This window comes from Cervus canadensis, chromosome 7, assembly GCF_019320065.1.
Source record: "Cervus canadensis isolate Bull #8, Minnesota chromosome 7, ASM1932006v1, whole genome shotgun sequence".
NCBI lineage: Eukaryota > Metazoa > Chordata > Mammalia > Artiodactyla > Cervidae > Cervus > Cervus canadensis.
In genome coordinates, this window is record NC_057392.1 from 63,125,551 (window position 1) to 63,151,985 (window position 26,435).

Genomic DNA, 26,435 nt, shown 5'->3' on the forward strand with positions numbered 1-26,435 from the left:
CAGACCTTGGACAGCCCATGTCTATATTCATTATTCCGGGACCTTCTATGAAATTTAAAGTACTATAATCAAGGTATATTCCAGGTCAGTCTGGATCTCCAAAAATGTAAGGAGGTGTCAATCTTATGCCTGTATCAATACTTTATAAAGATTGTGGCATATGTAAAACATTCACATATACAGATTCTCTAGATTCTGTTAGGGCCTATGTAACCTCTTAATAAGTTTTCTAAAATGTAGTATTTATTGCAGAATACCTTACAAAAAACTACTTGATGGACGTTTAAAAATCTAAAAATTCCTGTTACTAATGTACCGTGTACACTGCCTTCTCTCTAAACCAGATTCTTCTATCCCTTTGAAAGTTATCATAGTGTACCAAGGGATGTTTTTAATAAAACATAAAAGCTCTTCAGTCCTCTGCCATATTTTACCCTGTAAATTTGCTATGTAAGTGACATGACTGGTACCTATCTTTCTGGGTTGAACTGTATCTTCCAAAGAGGTATGTTGATAATCCCCAGTTCCTGTGAATGTGACCTAATTTAGAAACAGTCTCGGAGAAGAGGACAGACCCACAAGGAAGAATGCCATGTGATGATGGAGATAGACACTGAAGTGCTATAACTGCAACCCAAGAAACGCCAAGGATTGCTGGCAAATCATCAGATGACGGAAAGAGGGAAGGAAAAATTCTCTTCTGTAGGTTTCAGAGAGCATGGCCCTGGTAACATGTTGATTTCAGAATTCTTTGAACCATCTACTTTGTGGCACTTTGTTACAGCATCCCTAGGACATAATACACCATTGCATTCATCTTTCCAGCCATATAGCACGCCCCACTTGTATACAGATTACAAGCCAACTACTTCAAAATGTTAGAATATACCCTCTTCCCTTCATATTTTGCACATATTTCCCCTAGATGTTCTTTCATTAACTGTTAACCAACTGAACTCATTCATTGAAACAGCTCTTCAGGAGGATTTCCTCTGACACTCCAGCCTGCCTGGCTGATGACATACTGAACCACTTAGCACATTACAGGTTTTCTTTTTTGCAGGTTTAGTCCTCCTAGCTGACTATGCCCTTGGTGGGAAGGACTATATTTTCTATCCCTAGTGCCTAGCAGACTGTAGGCACTTAAGTATGGAATCAATGAATAAAATGAGATTCAAATAGTAATGGGGTGTAATAGGAGTAACTAATAGATGTCATCTAGAAAAATTTGATTAATAAGCAGTATTAATGCTATACCAGGCACACACAAGATACCAAAAACAAACTGTATCTACATAGATTTTCCACCAGTAGTTTGGATATATATGACTGAAAAATACCACTGAAGAATACACACAACTTACTGGGGGTGTTTTCTGAGAGAGTTCTCTGTTCAACCTGTCGGTAAAGCTCTGTATTAGCGTGTTTCCTCCTGCCACTATCACGCTGCCATAGAGACCCTGGAATGAAACAAAAATAAATGAGCTTCAAATGTTTCCAACCATTTTAAACACAGCTACAGACAAAACCATGTGTTCCACTACAGTTTTTGCTTTTTTAATTTTTTACTTCTACACAGGCCTAGTAGTTTAATCCAGTGGTTCTCAATCCTGGCTGCACATTTGACTCATTTAGGGAATATTTAAAACACCAGTGCTGGGGGCAATTAAATACAAATTTCTAGGGGTGGAGTCTAGGAAAAGTTTTTTGTTGGTTTGTTTAAAACTCTCCAGATGATTCTTTTGTGTATTAAAGTTTAAAAACCACTAATTTAAGGCAGTTACTCTAAAATCCAATTGTAATGTTTTGGCAGATAGCAGCCAGTACCTAAGAAGTGTATTTCCTAATTACATCATCTCAGAGTTCTCATCTAGAAGCTATGGCATTTAAAATTGGACAGATTATGGTGGACAATACATACTCTCATAATAGTCCTGGCCAAAATGACTGCTACCTTTCTCTTCTGCAGGGATGACCTTTTTCAAAATCCATATGCTGAGGCTTCCTCCATCAAAAACAAATTCCTAGTAGTAAGGAGTATGTGTGCCAAGTTGCTTCAGGCATGTCTGACTCTGCGATCCCAGAGACTGTAGCCCACCAGGCTCCTCTGTCCATGGGACTCTCCAGGCAAGAATATTGGAGTGGGTTGCTATGATCTCTTTCTGACCCAGAGACTCAATGTCTCCTGCATTGGCAGGTGAGGTTCTTTACCACTAGCATCACCTGGGAAGCCCAAATAAGGAGTATATTTTACCTCTAATTTGCATGTATGCATCAGAAAGTTAAATATCAGCCTGCCTTTTTAGTGGCTAAGTTCATATTTTTAAAATTTATTCCATATTAAAAAAAATTTATTCCAAATGTCTATATAACCTTAGCTATTAGCACTAAACTCTAAGTAAATGAAGGAACTAAAAAAACAGGTAACATGTTGGCTACAAATTAAAATCTAGGGTTTAAATAAGATATGGTCTATTTAATAATTAGTATGGTATAGAATACAGAATTATGTCTGACTCTTTGTGACCCCATAGACTATAGCCCACCAGGGTCCTGTGTCCATGGGATTTCCTAGGCAAGAATACTGGAATGGGTTGCCATTTCCTCCAGGGGATCTTCCCAACTCAGGGATTGAACCCTGGGTCTCCCGCATTGGTAGGCAAATTCTTTACCACCTGAGCCACCAGGGAAGAGGTATAGAATATGCAGTTAGTCCTTAAAACTTGGCAAGAAATAAACTGATGGAAAAAAAAAAAAAAAAACTGTGGCAAAGTACAAAAAATACAAAGTTTACATATAAACTCCATGTAAAAGTTATACAATTTAAACCACACCTTCATAAAAAGTAAAACTGTACTATATACATTATAAACTATACACATTGTATATACTATGTGTATATACAATGTGTATATAATGTATATACTATATACATTAAAAACCACTAGTATATAGTTTGGTTTGTCACATTTTAGGAAATCTCTAGACCAGCACTGTCCAAAAGAACTTCTGTGCTGATGGAAATGTTCTAGCTACATTTATAATGGCTCGCCCAACTGAAGAATTGAAATGTAAATTTCTATTTATTTTAGTTGAACTGCCATACATGGCCAAAAGCTAACTACATTGGATACAACAGCTCCTGAGTTTTGCATTTTCCCTTTTCTAGTAGCACTTCATTTTTTACATATTCTTTCATAAAATTGACTTCAGAGTCAGTGGCCAAAGTTGCCAACTTAAAAAAAATGATGGCCATTATAAATACCGGGGGTACTGGTTTGCCCTAAAAGATACTCTTATGCCATAAACAAGAGTGGCACTTACTGGTCTGATGTCAATATCACACATTCCAACACTTGTAGTGACAACATGACTGACGCCCAGCATTGTATTTCCTGATAACCCCTACAACCAAACAGAAACCAGCAGTCACACAGAAGACCTTCAAACCATAAAGCACATCCAAAAGAGTTTATAGTCTTATTTAGCTTTTGTAATTACAAGAGATCTTTAAAGGAAAAAAACAGGCTGATTATGAAATAAACTTTTATACCTTTACATTGGAAGGGTCAAATAAACCTTCAGGAATCTTTAACCGTTCTGCTCCAAAATCACAGTTGTAGCCATTGGGGAATTCATAATGAACAGTTGGCATCTGTGCAGCTACTCTGAGAGTGTACCAGACAATATTAAACAGACAAACACATCCTCTTCAAAATTACAAACTATTATAAACAATAGGGAGGAATCATCAGTTTGTAAGAAAGCAGAGTGGTAAAATCTTATTTTCTTTCAAAATGTTATTCAATATTTAACTTTTTATCTTTAGACCAGTTAAGTATATTCTACAAATTTTTAACTAAACAAATCAATTTCTTTCCTCATTCATGAAATATACAGTTTTTTAAAAAAATTGAAGCATAGTTGATTTACAATGTTGTGTCAGTTTCTGGTGTATAGCAAACTGATTCAGTTTATATATATATATTTATATATATATATATATATATGAAGTATACAGTTTAAGTTTTAAGTCTTGTACAAAAAAAACAAGAAAACATACTGTTCATCGTAAGTTGAATCTGATACTTGAAGTACTGAGGCTTGAAAATCCTGGATAACACACTATGAATTAAAAAAAAAAAAGGTTAAGAAACAAGATTATTGAGATTTGTCTTTGTAATCTATACTTTCATAACATTATTTTCAAAACATTTTTTTATTCCCTTTTCCATCCAAAACATTTTTCTTAATGCAACTAGACCACATTCCTGGATGCCTAACTCATTTCAAGGGTATAAATCTACCCAGCAAGGACTCTGAGCATCAAGAAACCTAATTCTAAACACTTGTATTACGAACTAAATTATTTAACATTTAAATTACAACTGTTATGGAAAAAAAGGATGAGATTAATAAGCTTAAAGGCAACACTTCATTAACTGAATATACATATATAAAATGCATATATATTGTATCTTATGGAACTTTTAATGACTGACAAAGTATAAAACAGTTACAAAACATGCAGTGAAATATATAGGCCCTCTGAGCTGCTAAGGAAAAATCTTCTAAGGTCTAGGTACAATTATTAATCATCTTCACAATTTTTCCTTGTATTGAACACACAAAAAATCTTTATCCTTGGGTGTAAAAAACTTGTCAAATATGTTATATCACTGCCATATTAAGCTTCCCTGGTGGCTCAGTGGTAAAGAATCTGTCTGCCAATGTAGAAGACGCAGGTTCGATCCCTGATCTGGGAAGATCCCACATGCAGTGAAGCAGCTAAACCCATGCAACGACCCAGCCTGTGCTCTAGAACCTTTAAGCCGCAACTACTGAAGCCACCACGCCCTAGAGCCCGTGCTCCACGACAGGAAAGGCCACTGCAATGAGAAGCCCACACACCACAATGAAGAGAGCCCCTGCTCGCCACAACTAGAGAAAACTCAGTGCAGCAGCACAGACCCAGCACAGCCATAAATAAATATTGAAGGAAAAAAAAGAATGCATATTGTGGTGTGAGAGGTTGTTTTACTAACCTCTCCCCCGTCAGTAAGTCATTCATGGTCAGAGATGGATTTTCAGTAAAGAAAACCTTTCACTGGCTCCTTGCTATGAACAATAATACATTTTTTATATAGCTGACTCAAGTTTAGGAAAGAAAATGTTAACGGAGCCATACTAGCTTGTTTTTACCCCAAAGCTCCTTTCAGGTCTCACCACAGTAGTCCAGGTGAATACAGAGTAGTTTGTTGATATCTGACGAGCATGAAAAGCACACCCCTCCCCCAGTCCCGCCAAAAGTCATTCATTTTGTTTGCAAATATCATTAAAAATATAAGTTTAAAATTATAAAACACTCATCCTCTGTTCAAAGACTTACAGCCTATAATGCTTTTGTGAAGAGAACAGGATTACTTACGTTACACATGTAATTATGCCAAGACCTTGTAACCTGGGGCAGCTTCTCTTTCCTTTTCCAGTTTGCTGGAGACCCTTCACGAACAGCTTCCTAAGTGCCAAAAACAAGTGCTAGGTTAAGAGTTCACAACATGGGGGTGCGGAGGTGAAGGTAAGCCCCAGAAATAAAATTCAATCATCACTTACTTTTGATGCAATCATATATGGAGGAATCAGTTCTATATTCATTTCTTGGAAGAGTTCCCTGCACTGCATAGTGATAAAGTCTCCAGCAAGAGGGGACTTCACAATGCCTATGAAACAGATTACACAAGACTCAGTAAGAAAGCATTCCATCCAAGCTCCTTGGGATGAATTTCCTGTGTTTTTACACATGATTAATTTTTTTCAAGTAGAATTAACAGAACTATCCTCCAAGCATGAATGAAGCCATGCATCAATTTTAAATATACACTATAAATATACATTATAATATACACTATTACAGATTTTTTTTAAAAAAACTCTAAAAAAGGGCATGACTTGGAAACGACTTTGATAGCCCAAGTCATTGCTTTATTTCATGATCCGTGTCCTCACTGCACCTTGGTTAGAAACTTACCTTGCTGAAGAACATAGCCATCGTGAACAGGAATTGCAGTGGTGTGAGTGGCTCCACTGTCCAAAATAAGCCCGGTAGAACGACCATTAGCAAATCTAGTTTAAAGCATTAAGGAAAAGAAAGTATCAAGGTTCCTAAAATAATGTTTATTTGTAAAGGGAAGGTTTTTATTAAGGTATTTTTAAAACGTGCATCATGGCTTTAAAATGTGTTAAAGTAAATACAGGGATGAAAGTTGGTATCAAATAGTAACTCAGGTTTAAAAAAAAAAGACAACAGACAGGACTTTCAGAATGGTGGTATGAGAAAGTCAGAGAAACCTTTATCCCAGAGAGAGACATCTGTTAAGCTGGTCAAAATTAGCACAATTATTCAAAGTCTCTGGCACAGATCAAAAGGGCTTCCAACAAATTGAGAAGCATTTAACAAAATCTACAGAAACTTGGTAAGAACAGTGCGAGGCTGTGCCATCTGAGCTAAAAACTAAAACCATTCTCACACAGGATTCAAGAACCATTTCAGCAGTTTGGCAGCTGAGTGGCAGTTATCATCTCTCCCAGCTCAATATGAAGAGCTATTCCAGGTAGATTCAACAGCCAGCGAATATCAGCAGACAGAATTTATCCCATTTTCCACAGTTCTGTGCTGCAGAAGCCCTACATGACATGAACATCACAAACCGACATTTAGAAGTACAGCCATTCACTGGGTCATCCAATATTTACTGAGCATCTACTGTGTGCCAAGTGATGAGTCTGGTGCTCAATAAAGAAGGGAAGCAGGGAGGTCAGTCTCTTACTAGCATTCCTTAGGCACGGAAGACACAAAGGGGTCTCTGCCCTGAAGGACATCCTGTTTAGTGAAGAGGAGACCTTCTTCACCTTCAGTAAAGCTATACAAACAGCAGTTCAGGATGCCCTGGGAGAGTATAAAGGAGTATAACCTGTCCCTAGGAAACCCAAGTGAAAGCTGAGGAGGGGGGCATGGGAAAGAGTCGAAACATGTGGGAAGGACAGGAGGCAAGAGAGCATGGGAAGAGGTCAGGGAAATGCAGAGCAGTTCAGCAGAGCCTGAAAGAATAAGAAAAGCAAGACTGTGGGAAATGATTATGGCTTAAATCAGCAGGTTGGCATTTAACAAAGATGATTAGAGCTGCAGTGTGAAGAACGGGCAAGAGGAAGGGCTACACCTAATACAATGGCAGTGCACAGAGAAATAGTGGATTTGTGGGTTTGGATTGGAGTCAGGGGAGGCTGGATAATACACAGGGCTTGATTACTACTTAATCTGAAGGGTTAATATGAAAGATATCTGGTCTAGACAACTGGGAATAAGATAAGACACAAAGGAGAAGGAATAAATTCGATGGGAGAGAAGATTAATTCAATTTTGGATATATTGAGTTTAAAGTGCTTAAACAAATAACTAATAGAAAAAGTTCTAGTACGCAGCTGGACATGGGCCTGGAGCTCACAAGAAAGATCTGGGATACAGATATAATTTGGAACTGGTCAGTGTATAACAGGTATCTGAAGTCAAGGAACTAGATAGTTAAATCAGAAAGAACATGTCCAGAGAGGTGAAAGGCTAAGGGCAGAAAACCAAGGCATGGGCAGGAATGAACAGAGAAAAGAGATCTGAGAATAAATGGCCAGAAAGGTAGGTTAATGATTTATCTTTGCTATTACTTCTACTTCATTGTTCATATACATAAACACTAATTTTATCTCTATTAGTACAAAGTGATACAATGACACCAGACTAAAAGTAGGTAAGCCCTCCTGTAGATGACAATTCTAAAATCTGGACAAATTATTTTAAGTGACCATTTCAAAACACTGCAAAGTATTTAAAAGTAGTCAAAATTCAGCCAAAACCAATTCTCATGAAACTGCAACTGGAAGGAGTGTGAACTGAAAGTCTGTAGCCTCCTCGCCTGAAAGTACTTCCCAGCTCCCAGGCTACAGCTCAAGAAAGCAGTGAAGAACTGCAGTCTTACCACCTGAGTCTACACAGAGAGGACCTCAGGGCTGGAAGAAAAGCTGGACATTTAAGGTAGAAACTCTGGAAGCAACAGAACCACACAACAGGGAAAACACAAAACCTGGGTATAAAATCTACCCAAATGTTTGGTTGACAACTGAACTATTCAAGTGCAGGACTTCAGGGGGACCAATAAAATGCAGAGAGAAGGAGAGTAATGCATTCTTGAAAAATGAGGGGCACCAATGAGTTCTGTGATTTTGCTACCTTTGTAACTAAATGAATTTTCCATGAGTATGCAGGTGGCCAGCAGATAGCTGAAGCCTGCCTTTCAAACTGAGGTGTCAGGAGGGCAGAGCCTGAGGCTGGCAGATGAGAAGCCAGCTATCAGTTAAATCAGATAAAACAAACAAAAATCTTTTCACTGATGTTTTTGTTTTGGAAAACAGTTATCTTTTTCATAAAACTGTTACTTGTGTTGACATTAATGTATCTATCCTTTTTTTTTTAAACTAATAAAATGTTAAAAGAAGTCTTAAATTCTTAAACAGTAATGTTGATAGCTATAACCTATAAAAACAAAAGCTCTGTGGCATCCTCAGTATTTTTTCTTGCACTTTTCCAGTGTCTTGTTTTTTTAATAATTTTATTTATATATTTATTTTTGGTTGAGCTGGGTCTTTGTTGCTGCACTCAGGCTTTCTCTAGTTGTGGCGAGCGGGGGCTATTCCTCACTGTGGTGTGCAGGCTTCTCATTGCAGTGGCTTCTTTTGTTGTGGACCATGGGCTCTAGGGCACACAGGTTTCAGTAGTTGCAGCGTGTGGGCTCAGCACTTGTGGCACACAAGGTTTAACTGCTCTGTGGCATGTAGGATCTTTCCAGACCAGAGATCAAACCTGTGTCCCCTGCACTGGCAGGCAGATTCTCAACCACTGGACCATCAGGAAAGTCCCTCAGTAATTTTTAAAGTGATCCCAAGGCCATGCTTGAGAAGTCAAAACAATCTTTAGAATAATACTAAAATGTTACTTGCCCTTTTCATTGTCATTCTCTCATGAATGTACCAGAGTTTTCCAGAGGCTATGTCATATATGATACACAGCAGACTGAATGCAAAAGCTAGATATGAGAATCCAACTTCTGCTATTAAATCCAACGTCAAAGAGATTTGAAAAATTGCAAAATGAAGCCACTCTTTTCATTAATACCTTTGGTTTTGGAAAACAGTTATTTGTCATTAAAATATTTTATTTATATTAACATGCAATTGGCTTATTATTAATTTACTTAAAATAAGCAAATATAGTTTTTCAAGTTTAATTACTAATATGGCAAATACTTCCTGATATGATCCACATAAATAAAAGCTCTAGGTATAGAAGTTTGAGAACCACTGGGCTAGAAGAACACAGTAAAAAACATCAGTCAGCAAAAGCCAGAAATGTTAGGAATTCTACAGGACAATCTACTTCCTTTACCAGATAATCACAAGATGGAAAAAAGCAAGGGGTGAGGCGGTGGTTACAATCTAGACCAGAGACTCAAGGGACACATCAAACATAGTGTATGATCCTTGTTGTTTGGGTACCGATTCAAATATGTTGTTTGTTTGTTTTTAAATAAATTGTGGCTGTATCCTTTCTTTTAGACATATAGTGAAATCTTTTAGAGAGGCATGCTACATGTCTGGGATTTATTTCAAAGTCGTGGAAGGAGAGGGGAGTGGACATGGTTACATGGCTAATACAACTTAGCTTTGTGTTAAAAACGACTGAACCTGGGTGACGGGCACATGGCAGTGCAATGTAATGTTCTATCTTCTTTTATGTAAGAAAATTTCTATAATAAAAAGTTAAAAAATAAAACAATGCCAATTCCGCTTACATACTCCTTGTAAGGAAGCAGCCAAACAGATCTTATGTTCAAATTCATAACTGCCATTTTCAAGCTGTGGACTGGGACCAGTTTGCTTATTTTGACTCTGACTCCTGACAGGGTTATTACGAAAATTAAATGATAATGCACACAGTGAGTCTGCTAGTGCTCTCCATCCTCTACTCAAAACCTGCAATGGTTCTCGCAAGTCTAAAGTTCACACTTTAAAAATACAACATGCAAGGCTTCCACAGTCTGACCTAAACCTATTTTTACAACTCCCACTAAAGCTGAATATAAATCTTCAACTCTAAACTCACTGTGAAGAACGCTTACCCTTTCCACCTCCACACTTTTGCTAAAGTCATCTCCAAGACACAGCACGACAGACAAATGTTAGATTACACCTACCACAGTGATTCTCACACATATAAAATTCACTTGAATATTATAGCAATCCAGGAAGGTACACAGGATAAAAGTTTAAAAGGCGAGGCTGATTTTAAGTACCTAATTCAAGATCACTTTATAAGCACTGTTACTTGAACTCTAAATATAGGACTCCTTCCCCTTCACCTTGCAACTAAATTCCCTCACTTTTTTGGGGGGTGGGGGGCACCAGGGGGAGGGGGGCAGGCACGCTACATGGCGTGCAGGATATGTTAGTTCCCCAATCAAGGATTGAACTCATGTCCCCTGCACTGGAAGTGTGGAGTCTTAACCACTGACTGCCAGGGAAGTCTCGAAATTCTCTTTTCTTTACAAGGTTTGTCAGGCTTCGATCTTCCTCCACTGAACTATAATTGCTATTTGAAAAATTCAAATGTATCACGTACTTCTTTATGACTTTTGCCAGTGCTATTTTGAAGTACTATTTAAATCTGTTATTTAGTTTTCAACAAGAATATTACATTATTCTTTGAGGTCAGGACATAATATTTCTTTGTCTTTCCCTTAATATGCTCATAAAAATATTTGGTGATTAAATCTTAAATGAATTTACAGACAACTTCCACTTTTCTCAGGTATTGGAGAGGAGGAAGGAAATGACACTCTTTGAACTCATCTAGGCCTTCTCTTCATATTCCCCTTTTAAAAACACAGTTTTTAAAAAACTTTGTTAAATTAATGAGCAGAATTTGAGTGTTTCTTTCCCATCTCCCTCTCACATCTTCATGCGCATGATTCCAGTAAGAAACACTGAAAGACAGATATCTAAAAAGCAATGGGGAAAACCCCCTCAACTTCTGACAAGCAGCAACTGACTCCTGTCTTCCTGCTGAGCACATCACCTTTGGCAGCACCAGTTACTCGTGAAGAGAAGCTGAGTATTACTCTTTCAAGGATACGCTGTCAAAACGGCAGTTTTGCAAAGGAAGAACGCAGGAATGTTGTAGTGTTCAAACATCAGTTCTGTCAGCTTCTCTCTCTTTGCTCTGGTATTCCACTTGAGAGGAGGGAAAAAGAAATGCAAATTACTTATTGTTTAAAAACTAAAATGCTGATTTATATCAAAATTCATTTCAGTACTGTATTAACAAAAATGTAAAACAGTAAAGTACCATGGAAATCTTCATAATATCTTTACAACATTTACCTCTATGTATTCGTAATAAATTTAATAAAGTTTATTATTTGAAAAGTAAAATTGCTGCTATGAATTCTAGAAACTGCAGACTTTTCAAAGTGTAATCAGGATTCTTATAAACATGAAGTATTAAATCTTAAGAGTGAATCTAGTCACTCCTAAGATTGAGTATAAAAGCAGATATACACTGTCCTTGAGGGATAAGGGACAATTCATAAACTAAAATGGGAAGCAATCAAAGGAAATTAGATATTAAATTCCTGGAAAAAAATAGATAAATAACCACCAGAACCCACTAGGGTGCTTTACTGTTGTTCTTTGAGTATTTTTATTATTGAAATAATAAAAGTTGTAAGAGTATTTAAAAAAGAATCCCCCTTACCCTCATTTTCAAAATATCAATTGCTATATCTCTTTAAAGAAAAAGGAAACATTCTTCAAATGAGTTAAAAAACAACCTAGAAAACGAAGAAGTTTGTCTTACCGGTGCTTCCGACATGAGAACAGGATGCAGGCTGGCTTCTGATTTGACATGCATTTTGTAGGTGTGATCCAAAATAGCCTGGAAACTATCCCAATCTTCAACTAGAATATAAGATAAATACCTTGAGAACAACACTTAGTTGAAGATGAATACAGCAACTTCTGACAGACTGTTTCTAGTGGTTTAGCACTAATACTTTAATATACAGAATTGACTTATTTTACAGCTCTACATCATAAAACAGTACTTCCTAGAGACATCAGCTTTGTCTTCTAGATACGGCTCCTCTGGCCCCAAGAGTACCATAACCCCTAGACCTGACCCAGATGTAATTAAGGTATCTAACAGACCTAGAATACCAAATAAACAGTATTCGGTTAAGTACCAACTATAAAGCCCAAAACACAATTCAAATTTTAAGAGGAAACAGAACTGCATGATTTGGAGCTAACAGCTACAATCTGTATGAAAAAAGACATTATCAAAAATTTAAACAAGAGTATGTTTTCAATTTGCTTTCCATCAAACCATTACACTGAAACTGCTCACATAAGTCACTAATGATCTTCTAACAGGCAGATCCAGTAGATCCTTTGCATCTGTAATCTCATCTGACCTCTCGAAATTACTGATACCATTGACTGATTCAAGAGTTTACAAACTTTTTCTGCCACAGACCAACAAAGAAATGGCATCATTTGTACAATTGTACAAAAAATATTAATATTTTTATAGGCCGATCAGGATGATTCTTTTTTTAACTCATTGTTTTGTTTTGTTTTTTGCTTTGTTAGGTCTTCCCTGCTACCCATGGGCTTTCTCTATTTTTGGTGAGCAGGGGCTGTTCTCTAGCTGCAGTGCTCAGGCTTCTCACTGTGGTGGTTTCTCCCGTCGCAGAGCACAGGCTGCAGGGTGCATGGGCTTCAGTAGCTTAGCTGCCCTACAGCATGTGCAATCTTCCCGGACCAGGGATCGAACCCGCGTCCCCTGCATTGGCAGGCAGACCAGGGAAAGTCCAGAATGGGATATTTTGGTCAATGCACTTCCTCTGTAGCTTTAACTTCTCTTTCCCCTTCTTAGCATAAATCTCAATGCCACAGTTAAGAACACTGAGACTCATTGGACTTCTTTAGTTCTAGAATTTTTTCTTTTCTTGGTGTTCTCCTGAATTTTCTCCTACTTCTCTAACTGTTCATCTCATTCCCCTTCATAGGCACCTTTACCGGTTAAATACAGAGTAAGTTTCCATAAGGAATCTCACCCTCAATCCTGTTTTCACATCCCAAACTCTTTCTGGGTAGAAAAAAAAAAATCAATTCCATGTCTTAAAATCATTCTCACTTGCTTATTAAGCCAGCACCTATACTCTAACACTTTGAACTAATAAACTCACTTGCTATGCAGAAAGAGTTAACTTAGCAAACCTGAGAAAGGCCTGCTTGCAAGGCTGACCCTTGGCTGGCATCTGGGAACCTGTCTGTAAACAAGTTTCCTACATTGATATAAAACTTTCCCCAAATAAGAGTAGTCCACTGTGCCTAAACCATTTATACAAACAGTGTGGTTTATACTGGGAGTCTGGGGTTTTGGGACATGTTGGGCACAAGGTACCTACATGACCAGTCACCAATAAAAACCATGGGTACTGAGTCCTTTTTCTCTGAATTCAAAAGATATTTATTCCAAGTATCAGGATAATATAAGAAATAAAACATTTGCAACAAAAAATATCCTTCCAGTTCTTTAACAGTTCTATAGAGATATAATTTTCTATAACATGAATTTTATGTGTACAATGAAGAGATTTTCTTCTGTAAACCTACACAGTTGTGTGACTCTTATTACAACCTAATTTTAGAATATTTCCATCACCTCGAAAAGAAACTGTATGCCCTTTAACTGTCAATTCTCATAATATCCACAGCCCCAAGCAACCACTACTTTACTTTCTGTCTGTATAAATTAGCTTTTCCTGGTCATTCCATATTAGAGCAAGTGATTCTACATTATGTGGAATTTTGCATCTGATTTCCTCCATTTGGCATAAGGCTTTTGGGGTTCATCCATATTTTGACTTGTATCAATTATTTTGTTTCTTTTATTGTCAAATAGTATTAATACTTCATTTTATGGATATAGCACACTGTGTATACCCATTCATCCAATGATGCACCTTTGGACTATATCCACTTTTCAGTTAATATGGATAATGCTGCTATGAACGTTTGCATTTCAGTATTTGTGTGGACATAGGTTTCAGTTCTCTTGTACTGATACCTACAAGTGGAACTGTTTGGATTATAAGGTGAATTTATATTTAACCTATTAAGAAACTGTCAAACTATTTTCCAAAGCTGCTGTACTAGTTTATGTTCTCTCCCAGAAATAGATATGGAGGTTTCAGTTTCTCTATATCATCATCACACTTGCTATTGTCTGTCTTTATAATACAGCTATCCTGTGAGTGTGAAGCAGGGTGCTGAGTCTTTAATGTGCTCCCCTAGTAGACCATAGATTTCCCAGGTGGCTAAGTCATAAAGAAACCATCTGCCAATGCAGGAGATTCAGGTTTGATGCCTGGGTCGGGAAGAGCCTCTGGAGAAGGAAATGGTAACCCATTCCAGTATTCTTTCCTGGGAAATCCAATGGACAAAGGAGCCTGGGAGGCTACAGTCCATGGGGTCACAAAGAGTTGGACATAACTGAGCATGCACAATAGATCACAGACACAGTTCCCGGTTGCTGAAAGGTTCAAGCACATCCTTTATGACTACACTGTAAGCTCTTGGAAGCTTGCGCTGGTTTCCTCTGGACTTCACTGCATGCCCTTTTCTTCCTTTTGTCAATTCTGCTCTGTATCCTTTCGGCATAATAAATCTTAGCTATGGGTACCATTACATGCTGAATCTTGAGAATCCTTTTAGTAAATAACTGGACCTGAGAGTGATAGTGGGTCTTACATTTGCTTTTTAAGACCATAAAACTTGCTCCTTCCCCAGTGCATGGTACCCCTTACTCAGTAACTCCAAAAATCTAGGAAACTTTTTTTAAAACTTTTGGAAGTTTAAATTCTTAGTACCATTTGTCCTGGATATCTCAGACAGCCACCTAAGGATCTCTGCCATCAGTGTTAAAATTTAAAACCTTTCATTTCTCATTTGGACTCACCTCCCTAACTGATCTTCCTGTTTCTAGTATCTCCCTCCAATCACGCCTATTATTACTGTTAGAATAATCTTTCCAGTTGGCATATATGAGCATTTCACATCTCTGTTTAAAAATTCCTTTGGGGTAACATTTCAGTTACCTGCTTAATATACTCCTGGCATTACAAGCCCTTTTATGATTGGTCTCTGCCTGCCTTTCATGCAACCGGCCCTAATGCACCTACTGTTACAGCCATACTTAACTGATGACATTTCTAAACATGTAAGTTTCTCCCACAGTACCATCTCTTCACACATGCTGGTTGCTCTGCTTTACCCAGTCTTGTCAGTCAGGCTAATTCTTATTCCATGATCAAGATTCAGCACAGTTACCTCCTTTGTGAAAACCATCTCTGACCCCCACAGAGTTAAACATCTCTCCTCCGTAACCCTACTGCTTATCAAACACAGTTATATTTATATGCACACATCCAGCTTCAACACCTGTTAAGTTTCTTAGGAAAAGAAACGTGTTTTATGCATCTTTGTATTCTCAGTGCCCGGGACATCAGTTCATGGAATAAAAACAAGAAGATAGCTGATGTTCAACTTATATGCAGTCACTGCTTTATATCTGAAATATACTATACATACTCTACATTTATAATCAAATCCATAGGAAAAAAACATCGTACCCATTCCATTTTTCAGTGGTGAGATGGCCTCTGTGTTCTCCCTTGGAACTCGCAGGGCATTAGTATCTATGTAATAGGTGGGACCGCCTTGTTTGCCTTTATCACCATCGATTTCCATCAGTGTACTTCCATCATCTCTTTCTACCACCATACCAATAGCTGTAGGGAAATCCACCTGAAGAGTCAAAAACAAGTTTTATATGCTTTTATCAAGGAGTCATTTCCCACCAACTAATGTCTTTTACCATATTTGAGTCAGACTTTCTGTGAACTTAACTCTGCATGAATGGCCCCTGCATATCCAGTTAACTCGAACATTACACTGACCTTGGGACAGTCCTCACCAGCATAACCAGCTCTCACAGTGTAGGATCCAATGTCAAAAACAAGGGCTCCAACTTCATCTGAAAAGATGAAAAGATAACTAACATTAACAACTTACAAGTACCATATGAAAATTAAAGAGTACTTAATGTGCTTATATTCATATCACTACTACTTTGAACCTAGTTTTAAATACGCCTTAAAGACTTATTTAATTAAAATATAACAGGCCAAATATAGTATATTAGTAGAGATTCAATCAGGAAAGAGATGGTATGCTAAAATTAGGTAATTTAAGGAGAGTTTACTCATTAAAGGGTCTACTTACAAAGATACAAGAATAACACAGGAAAAACAGAAAGGACAGTATGATATCCTAGGACGAGTGATAACAGAAGTCTGTTGCCACACTTAGAATTGAAGCAACACGAGGGAGGAACTGTTACTAGAACCTGGAGAGAGACTTGTATTGGGAGGGTACCTGACAGGAGCTGCGATCTTCAATTGAGGATGGAGTCAGCCTAATACATCTGCCAACCCTCCCCACTGGCTAGGGTGATCATATCATTTCTCATCCAAACGGAGCTACTTCTAAACGTGGCAGGAGCCCCTATTAATAATTACACCAGGACAAGAGGCACAAAGCAGGAAGTACCATTACCCTGTGTGTGTGCTTAGCCGCTCAGTCATGTCCACCTCTTTAAGACCCCATGGACTGTAGCCCACCAGGCCTCTCTGTACCATGGGCCAAACCAAAAGTCAACAGAGTTCACAGATACAGTGTACCAGGGTCAACCTTTAAGGGACAGAGCGGGCAGACATAGGAGGAAAGTGGATCTGGAAGGGCCAAGGAGAGATATCCAGTACACTGAGGTATACCATTTTTTTCATACATTAAATATTATACTTCATGGAATTTGGGAAGAAATTTAGCAAAACCCCAAGAAAAATAAGGAACCAGAAGAATAAGAGTTTAAGGTATAACATGGGCCAGGTAAAAATCATTAAAATGAAGGTACCAAAGTTTACACATTTCACAGATTTGTAGAGATAAAAGTTTAATGCTGAGAGAGAAAGCTGTCTTTTTTTTCATATTCAAATTCAGAGAAAAGCCTCTAATTATACTTTTAAAATGTGCACGCATGCATGCATGCTCAATCACTTCAGTCATGTTTGATTCCCTGCGACCGTACGGACTGTAACCCGTCAGGCTCCTCTGTCCATGGGATTCTCCAGGCCAGAATACTGGAGTAGGTGGCCATTTCCTTCTCCAGGGGATCTTCCCCACCCAGGGATCCAACCTGCATCTCCTGCACTGCAGGCAGGTTCTAACTCAAAACAGCACACTTCATAAAAGAAAGCACTTGGGTTTTCTAGGTATTGATTTTGAAAGAAGGAATTTTTCACTGAATTATTAAAAATAAATATTGCTTAGCTCGATTAAATTGACAAAGTCAAGTCTGGTAAGACCAAGTATTGTCAAAGAAGTAGAAAAAGAGGAGCTCTTACACATTTGCCAGCAAAAGTTGTAAACTGATGCAAACACTCTGGGGAATTTAGTCACATCTACTAAAGATGAAAATGTGCATACATAGAAATTACACTTATATCTTCTCTAGAGAAACTCTCTCACGTATATCACAAGCAGATATGTACAGGAATGCTCATTAGCTATATATGTGACCTCAGGTGATTTACTAACCTCTCTGCCTCAATTTTCTCATACGTAAAATGAGCGTAACAGTTTCTATCTCAGAAGATGCTCGAAGTATGGAAGCACTTAGAGCAATACCTGGTACATAAAAAGCACATAAGTGTACTGGTATAATTATCATCATACTGCTTGCCACAGGAAAAGGTGGATTAAATGGTCTCTCAGTAGGGAAATAAACTACAGCTTACTCATACAGTGAAATATTTACTATTGATACATAGCAGTTAAAAGTGAATAGTCCAGATCTGCATGTATCAACATGGATAAATCTCAAAAGAATTATTTTAAAAACCTAGTTACTATGCACACATATTTTAATACTATTTAATTCATTATGGATTTGCACACACTTAATCAAAGTATAAAAATATGCATAGGATTGGGGAATATTACATCCCAACTTCAGCTCACTGGTTACCTCTAAGGAAGCAGAGAGGAGGAATCTGTATCAACAATATCTTATTTCATAAACTGAGGCAAATATGACAAAATATTACACTTATTTAATCTTAGCAGTGAATACAGAAGTATCACATACAAACTTAATATTATATTTTTTAATATTAAGTATTCAAAAACTAAAATAAGTATTAAAGATTATTACACTACAATGATCACAGTTGAGAGATGGTTTCTTTACAGCACAGTAACTCATTTTTATTGAAATAAAATGAAGAGCCACTTATGTTTATTTCTAATTTGAAAGGAATCTTCTGCATTTGTTACATTTCCCAAAGTAATCAACTTTTCTCTACACAATCTCTGATCCAAATTATTTTGTCTTAAAGAAAAGGCCCTTAAAAGCAGTACACTGCAATTATTTTCACCACAGCATGTAAACTTAAGTATAAACAGTAGGTAAAGCAGTATCCCAAAGAACAGGAACTGGTAAGCTCTAAGACTTTAATTAACCAGAATACTCTTGGGTAAAGAAATATCCTAACTAAATGAATTAATTGCTTGGTTAACCAAAACTTTCTACTCCTGCTCTCAAGGATCAACCTCTTACCTTGCACCAGGGCTTTTAATCTCTTCTGTGTCACAGACCCTTGTGCAATGATAGAGGCTAAACCGTTTCATCCTAAAATTCATATGCTTAAGTCCTGTTGTTGTTCAGTCACATGGGCTGCAGCATGCCAGGCTTCCCTGTCCTTCACTATCTCCCAGGATTTGCTCAAACTCATGTCCTTTGAGTCGGTGATGTCATCCAAGCATCTCATTCTCTGTCACCCACTTCTCCTCCTGTCTTCAACCTTTCCCAACATCAAGGTCTTTTACAATGAGTTAGCTCTTCACATCAGGTGGTCAAAGTATTGGAGTTTCAGCTTCAGCATCAGTCCTTCCAGTGAACATTCAGGACGGATTTCCTTTAGGATTGACTGATTTGATCTCCCTGCAGTCCAAGGGACTCTCAAGAGTCTTCAACTCCACAGTTTGAAAGCATCAGCTCTTCAGTGTTCAGTCTGCTTCATTAAAGGTCCAACTCTCACATCTGTACATGACTACTGGAAAAACCATAGCTTTGACTATACGGACCTTTGTCAGCCAAGTCATGTCTGTGTTTTTCAATATGCTGTCTAGGTTTGTCATAGCTTTTCTTCCAAGAAGCAAGCATCTTTTAATTTTGTGGCTGCACTCACCATCTGCAGTGATTTTGGAGTCTTAACCCCAAGTAACTAAATGTTTGGAGATAACGTATTTAAAGAGATGACTAAGTTAAAATAAGATCATTATGGTAGACTCTAATACAGTATGACTACTCTCCTCACACGAAGATCCTCACACGAAGAAGAAAGCTGGACACATATATGTACAGAGGGAAGACCATGTGAAGACACCAAGGGATGGCCACTGTAAGCCAAGGAGAAAGACCTACAAGGAAAAAAACCTCCAAAGGACAACCCTGTCAACACCTGATCTCAGACTGGTACCCTCAAAAACTATGAAAAAATTAATTTTTGTTGTTTAAGTCACTCATTCTTTGTTATGGCAGCAAACTAATACACACAGCTTGGGACATTTATGAATATCTTCTTAGAATGTTCTCAGATAGAATGTAAAAAAAAATAAGATAAAATATAGATAGTTATATCCATGGACTCCTTAGGGAGGGAGCCCCTCCTCTAAGCCAGCCTTTGTAACCTGCTCCACTCCTACAGCCTCAACTTCTACCTAGTGATGCTTCCAATCTCAAATTTACCCCTCAAGCCCTCACCTTCACCTAATCCGTATCTCAAACTTCTTACTGTACATTACTTCCACCTGATGTCCCTTGGGTACCTCAAATTCAACATACCTGAAGTACTGTCTCCTTTCCCCCACCTTGCCTAATCTAAATCTCAGCAGTGCTTATCACAGTTAGTGGTCCCAGTCATCAGAGGCAACAACTTTCCTGAACGCCTTCTTATTTCATATCCCTCATCCAATTCTGCCATATATTTCTGCTAAACATTTCTCAAATCCCTTCTTCTTTAATGCCATTGCCACTGCCTGAGTCAAGTTCTTATCTCAACTGGGAATTACCATAATTCCCTATGGTACTCTGCTTCCATCTTTACCTTCTGGATTTTACCTAGTTTTCCTTTCAAAACTAACTCTGAACATTTTGGTACATAAATTCTTCAACGAAAACAAAGGGGAGAATCATGCAGTGCTTTCTCATCATCTGCAAGATAAAATTCAAATCATTCCACGCGAGTGACATACAAGACCTAGCGTAATCTGGCAGCAGTCTCTCCTCCCACTTCATACACCTGCATTACTGAAGATTATGTTGTCTCCTAAACACACCATTTACTCCGCATATGCTGTCCCTCTCTATTCCTCTTTCATCATCCTCATAACATCCCTTGTAAGGTCCCTTGACTCCTCCACACTGAGTTAAGAACTTTCTTGTCTGTGCTACCTTTGTACCTTCTATATATTGTCATTACCGACATACTCCACTGAATTAGTCAACATCCTTTCTCATCAATAAAAGACTTTTCATGTACCACTAAGAAAAAACCATGCTGCCGATTAAACTCTGCCATGCCATCAATATTATTCCAACTTCAGCTCTTTAAATGTATGCAGGGTGGGGTGGTTGTACAACTAAAAATACATGAAATACAGTGTCTGTTTATTTGGCTGACTTACCTATAAGACTTCAAGCTTCTTGAAGGCAGAAGCTATATTTTGCATATAACAAGCACCAAAAAATTTTTGTGAAAAGAAAAATCTAACAATTCAGTTATACCTGTCTTTAGGGAAAGGAGGACGTCAAGGCTGTATATTGTCACCCTGCTTCTTTAACTTATATGCAGAGAACATCATGAGAAATGCTGGGCTGGAGGAAGCACAAGCTGGAATGAAGATTGCAGGCAGAAATATCAGTAACCTCAGATCTGCAGATGACACCACCCTTATGGAAGAAAGTGAAGAAGAACTGAAGAGACTCTTGAGGAAAGTGAAAGAGGAGAGTGAAAAAGTTGGCTTAAAGCTCAACATTTAGAAGACTAAGATCATGGCATCCAGTCCCATCACTCAATGGGAAATAGATGGGGAAACATTGGAAACAGTGACAGACTTTATCTCTGGGGACTCCAAAATCATTGCAGATAGTGACTGCAGCCATGAAATTAAAAGGCGCTTACTCCTTGGAAGGAAAGTTATGACCAACCTAGACAGAACATTTAAAAGCAGAGACATTACTTTGCCAACAAAGGTCCGTCTAGTCAAGGATATGGTTTTTCACATCACTTCCATGGATGTGAGAGCTGAACTATAACAAAGTCTGAGCGCCGAAGAACTGATGCTTCCAAACTGTGGTGTTGGAGAAGACTCTTGAGAGTCCCTTGGACTGCAAGATCAAACCAGTCAATCCTAAAGGAAATCAGTCCTGAATGTTCACTGAAAGGACTGATGCTGAAGCTGAAACTCCAATACTTTGACTACCTGATGCAAAGAACTGACTCATTTGAAAAGACCCTGATGCTGGGAAAGATCGAAGGCAGGAGGAGAAAGGGATGACAGTGGATGAGATGATTGGATGGCATAACTGACTTGATGGACATGAGTTTGAGCAAGCTCCGGGAGTGAGTTGGTGATGGACAGGGAAGCCTGGTGTGCTGCAGTCCATGGGGTCGCAAACAGTCGGACACGACTGAGCAACTGAATTGAACTGAATTAGTGTGGTAAACTGGACACAGTGGAATTTTAATTTGAGGAAGACTCTTGATTCTTGGAATTTTCCATATGTTCATTTTCCTTTTTTTAAGGATGAGAGGTAGTCTATTTCCTGTAGTTCTATTAAGTCTATCAGTTAAGTCTATTCTGTCGTCCTGTGTAAGTCTATTGTTCTGTTAAAAACTAAGGCTTCCTTCATGGTTTAGTGGTAAAGAATCCGCCTGCCAATGCAGAAGACTTGGGTTTGATCCCTGGGTCAGGAAGAACCCCTAGAGAAGAAAATGGCAACCCATTCCAGCACTCTTACTGGAAAAATCCCATGGACAGAGAAAACTGGTGGGTTACAGTCCATGGGGTCACAAAGAATTGGGCACGACTGGGCACACACACGTTTTACTCCTGAGTAAATGGCTTCCAAGTTTAGGGGTGAAGTGATTTTTCTGAGAAAACACGGAGCAATGAGGACAATCTTCTAACCTGATCTTAAAAACATTCCAACATGACACTGGAAGCTAATGACTTTGCGAGGAGGTGAGAAGGTTGTTTTACTTTTTTGTTTGGACAAGGGTGCCCCAATTCACAGGGAAGATGATTTTGAGAAATTTTTAAGATTAGAGATGAGGGGTGCGGTGGAGTGATAAAAGTAATGATTTATCGAAGATGGAGCAGTAGTATACCTGTTTATTTTTGTCAAGGAAAGGAGACTGAAGCAGAGGAGTACCATGTAAGACAGACACAGGAGCAATGAGTAGGCCCAGAAACCAATCACGGAAAGCATGAAAATCTGGATGAACTACGCGTTATATCTAAAGCTAAAGATGAGTATTAGATCTGATCAGAAATAACCACTGGAATAAAAGAGCTGCCAATTTTCAAAATTAAACTACAAACATTCATTTTATAAGCAAGTAAGTTAAAAATACAGTCTACTAAGTTAATTACACACAAAATGTGGGTGGGAAGTTTCGTTGCCTTTCACAATAAACCTTTTGGAAAATATGACCCAATATAAATACTGGTCATACAGTAGTAGCTCAAACATAAAATCATACACTTATTTTTGTCAGTTCTAAATACTTTATATGTGAAACAGGCTTTAAGATATATTCCTCGACATGAACAAAGGGATGTTTATTCTGAATATCTAAATCATACATGAACATGCTGTGGTTATATAGTTGAAAAACGACTTAAAATTTTTTTTAATGAGGAAAGGTTTTACTGAAATGCCTTTTCTTTATCCCAGAAGTTCTTGCTGCCCACTTGCCAGAAAGTTACATAACTCTAGGCTGGTTAATCTTTTCTATGCCTTGTTTTCTTCCTTAATAATATGGGGATAAGTAGAACCACTTCCCATGCCTATTGTGGATTAACTGACAATGCATGTATTAAATACAATGCATGACAAGCCTCTGTCATGAAGAACAGTTCCTGGTACACAGGATGCACTCAATAAATGTTAACTGTTGGAATTATTAGTATCCATTACTACCTTAGTCACATTAAACAATGACTTGTAAGGAAATACTCAGTGGACAGCCTTTAGGTTCTTGGAGGAGTGAACCTGAGAGTCAAAACAATCAGCAGGGACTTCCCTAGTGGTCCAGTAGTTAAGACTCTGTGCTTCCCATGCAGGGGGCTTGGTTCTGTCCCTGTTCTGGGGACTAAGATCCCGCAGGCTGCATGGTAAGGCCAAAAACAAAACAAAACAAAAAACGGAGTCAGCAGCCTCCATGAGCACATATACTCAGCTTTTTGTCAGGATTACATCTTCAGATGGGGAAAAAGTAAATCATGAAGATCCACTAGGCTTTCTCCAAAGTAAAAATGGAAAACTACTGATTCTTACATGTCAGAAATCAAAACCAGAAACATACATGGAGGAGATGGTGAGGGCCAGCGTGTCACCTGAGCAGAAACTCAAGCTTCACTTCAAAACTACTAAAAACTTTGAAAAGCTTATTTTCACCTCCTACCTTTAATATTCCATCCCTTCAGAAAACAGTATCCTTACTAAACACAGTAACAAAAGCACGACTTTGGGTTTCTTTCTTCTCTAATTCATCAAACACAAAACATGAATCATATACATCAATGCTTCATCTAGGCATCATGCAAAAACGGAGGCTCCAATTCGGTAGATTTAGAGTGGACCTTCAGATTTTGCATTTCTAAAGAGCTTGCAGGTGATGCTGCTTCGCTGCTCCTTGGATCATACTTTTAGTAGTAAGGGTAGCACTACCCCCATTTAATCTTCACAACCACCCCAATGGGTAGGAATTATCATTCTACCAACGACGAGCCTGAAGTTGGCAAAAGTTAAGTAACTTACCCAAGGCCAATGAGCTTACTAAGTGGTGAGGCTGATATTACAACCCAGGCCCGTGGTAATCTTTCACTACACCAGTGCCCACCCATCTTTAAGCACCTTAATTTGCATACGTTCCTAAATTATGCCGGGGCAGAGTCGCCCACGAATAACTCCGGAGCATCCACAGTCAACAAACAGGGAGATGTTATTGAAAGGCGTGAGGCTGCGTGAGCGCGGATGGAGAAGGAGGCTGTGTCCTGAGTGGCCACGACTCCTCCAATCAGTTCCACTCCTCGCGGCTCGCTGTGCCACCTCCGGGACGCCGCGGAAACCCTCCACCCACGCCGACGAACTGCTGGGACCTCCCAACTTTAAACGGGCGCGCACACCGCGACAGAGCCGGCTGGGAGAGAGGTGACCCTGAGGCCAGTCACTCCAGCCGCGGCTCACTGGCCCAGCCCCCGAGTGGAGCTGACCGGCCAGCCCCGGGACCGCGCGCAGCCCTGAAAGCCGGCTCCTCCGCGGGCCCAGGCTGGAAGGGGCTGTAGGGGGCGGCGACTCCCGGCGCCGGTAGCGCTCGCCGAGCCGGGTGGGCTCCGGAAGCGGGCAGAGCGCGGGGCGGGGATGGGGCGGGGAGGCCGGGGTCCCCAGGGGGAGACCGGAAGGGCCGCCGGGAAGGGGAGGGCTGGGGGCGGCGGTTACAAACCCCACAAGATAAAAAGGCGCGCTCTCCCGACTGACCGCACTCACCTCCCCCGTATACCCCGCCGCTCATGGTTGCTGTCGACGAGACTTCTACACGTAAGGGCCACCCGGCGAAGTGACTGCAACGGCTGCGACTGCGGGTCTGCAGAAGCGCTAGCCCCCGACTCCCTTAACTTCCACTGCCACCCCCCTCAGGCAACAAAGCGGCGGCCACACACACCCGGAGCGCAGTCACACTTGCTGTCTCCTTCTATCGGCCAATCACGAGAGGCCCGGCTACACATCAACCAATAAAAATAAGGCTGTGCTGCGTCCTTGTCGCGGCACAGCCAGTTTAGCCAATCGAAGGCAGCCATAGGGGCGGGGAGAGAGGAAAGCGACGGAAGGAGGGAAGGAGTTGGGTTGCGGAACCGGGAAGGCGGGGCTTCTCTAGTGGGAGGGAAAGTGGGGCGGAGGGAGCTGGAGTGGGAGGAGGAAGGCTGGAGGCAAGACTCTGGGGCGGGCTTAGGGTGTAGCTGCGAGCGGAGGAGAGGTGGGAATCCGGTAGAGCAAGCAAGATAAGCCTCCGGGGAAAAAAGTCTGGAATTTGAGAAAGTGTCTCCAAGAGGAGTACCCATGGTTTGAGCTTGTAGTGAATGAGGTTTGGTGGGTTGTTTTGTTTTCAGAAAAAGTATTTTCAACTAACTCTGAAGAAATTGAATGTTATGCTCCACGTTGGGGTAGAGGGCATCAGTAAACCAGACAAAACGATAAGACCCTGAAATTTTAAAAGTGGTTACTAATAATTAAAAGGAGGAGATGATACAGTATCCCAGTTAACTTTAGTAGCTTTTTAAAATGTGTCATCAAATTCCTTTTATCCTGTGAGGCAGGTGTAATGCAATGTAATCAATCCTCATCTGAGCGAGCACCTAATCCTAAATACATCTCGGATGGGTCTGTTCTTAGTCTCCTGTGTCTACCAACCCAGTCAGATCACCGTTGTCCCTCCCCAGGATTATTACAACAATTTGTCCCTTTGCCTTTTGGCAGGCAGCTTGATATATAAAAACTCCCAAACCACAGTCCTGTCACTCTGACTAAAACTCTTCAGCATATCGGTTGTAAACCTTGAGATTAATCAGTTCAGTTCAGTCCAGTCGCTCAGTCGTGTCTGACCCTTTGCGACCCCATGAATCACAGCACACCAGGCTTCCCTGTCTATCACCAACTCCCAGAGTTTACCCAAACTCACCTCCATCGAGTCGGTGATGCCATCCAGCCATCTCATCTTCTGTCGTCCCCTTCTCCTCCTGCCCCCGATCCCTCCCAGCATCAGGGTGTTTTCAAATGAGTCAGCTCTTCGTATGAGGTGGCCAAAGTATTGAAGTTTCAGCTTCAGCATCGGTCCTTCCAGTGAACACCCAGGACTGAT

The 26,435-nt window shown here is 39.5% G+C and overlaps 1 protein-coding gene across 2 annotated transcripts in view; it reads right to left on the minus strand.

The window, feature by feature from the left end:
- Positions 1-25,264, minus strand: part of ACTL6A (actin like 6A) — a 27,994-nt gene extending 2,730 nt beyond the window's left edge. The window contains exons 1-12 of one of the 2 annotated variants that reach the window (XM_043473668.1): positions 25,067-25,264; positions 16,128-16,204; positions 15,801-15,959; positions 11,960-12,060; positions 11,237-11,334; positions 6,029-6,123; positions 5,614-5,720; positions 5,429-5,518; positions 4,064-4,125; positions 3,554-3,668; positions 3,325-3,405; positions 1,365-1,460 (exon numbers count right to left, since the gene is read on the minus strand). In XM_043473668.1, the coding sequence (XP_043329603.1) occupies positions 1,365-1,460; positions 3,325-3,405; positions 3,554-3,668; positions 4,064-4,125; positions 5,429-5,518; positions 5,614-5,720; positions 6,029-6,123; positions 11,237-11,334; positions 11,960-12,060; positions 15,801-15,951 (996 nt within the window). In that variant the 5' untranslated portion in view covers positions 15,952-15,959; positions 16,128-16,204; positions 25,067-25,264. Of the gene's footprint in view, positions 1-1,364; positions 1,461-3,324; positions 3,406-3,553; positions 3,669-4,063; positions 4,126-5,428; positions 5,519-5,613; positions 5,721-6,028; positions 6,124-11,236; positions 11,335-11,959; positions 12,061-15,800; positions 15,976-16,127; positions 16,205-25,066 lie in introns of both variants that reach the window. The other variant, XM_043473667.1, reaches the window with a different exon arrangement.
- Positions 25,265-26,435: the final 1,171 nt, after the last annotated feature.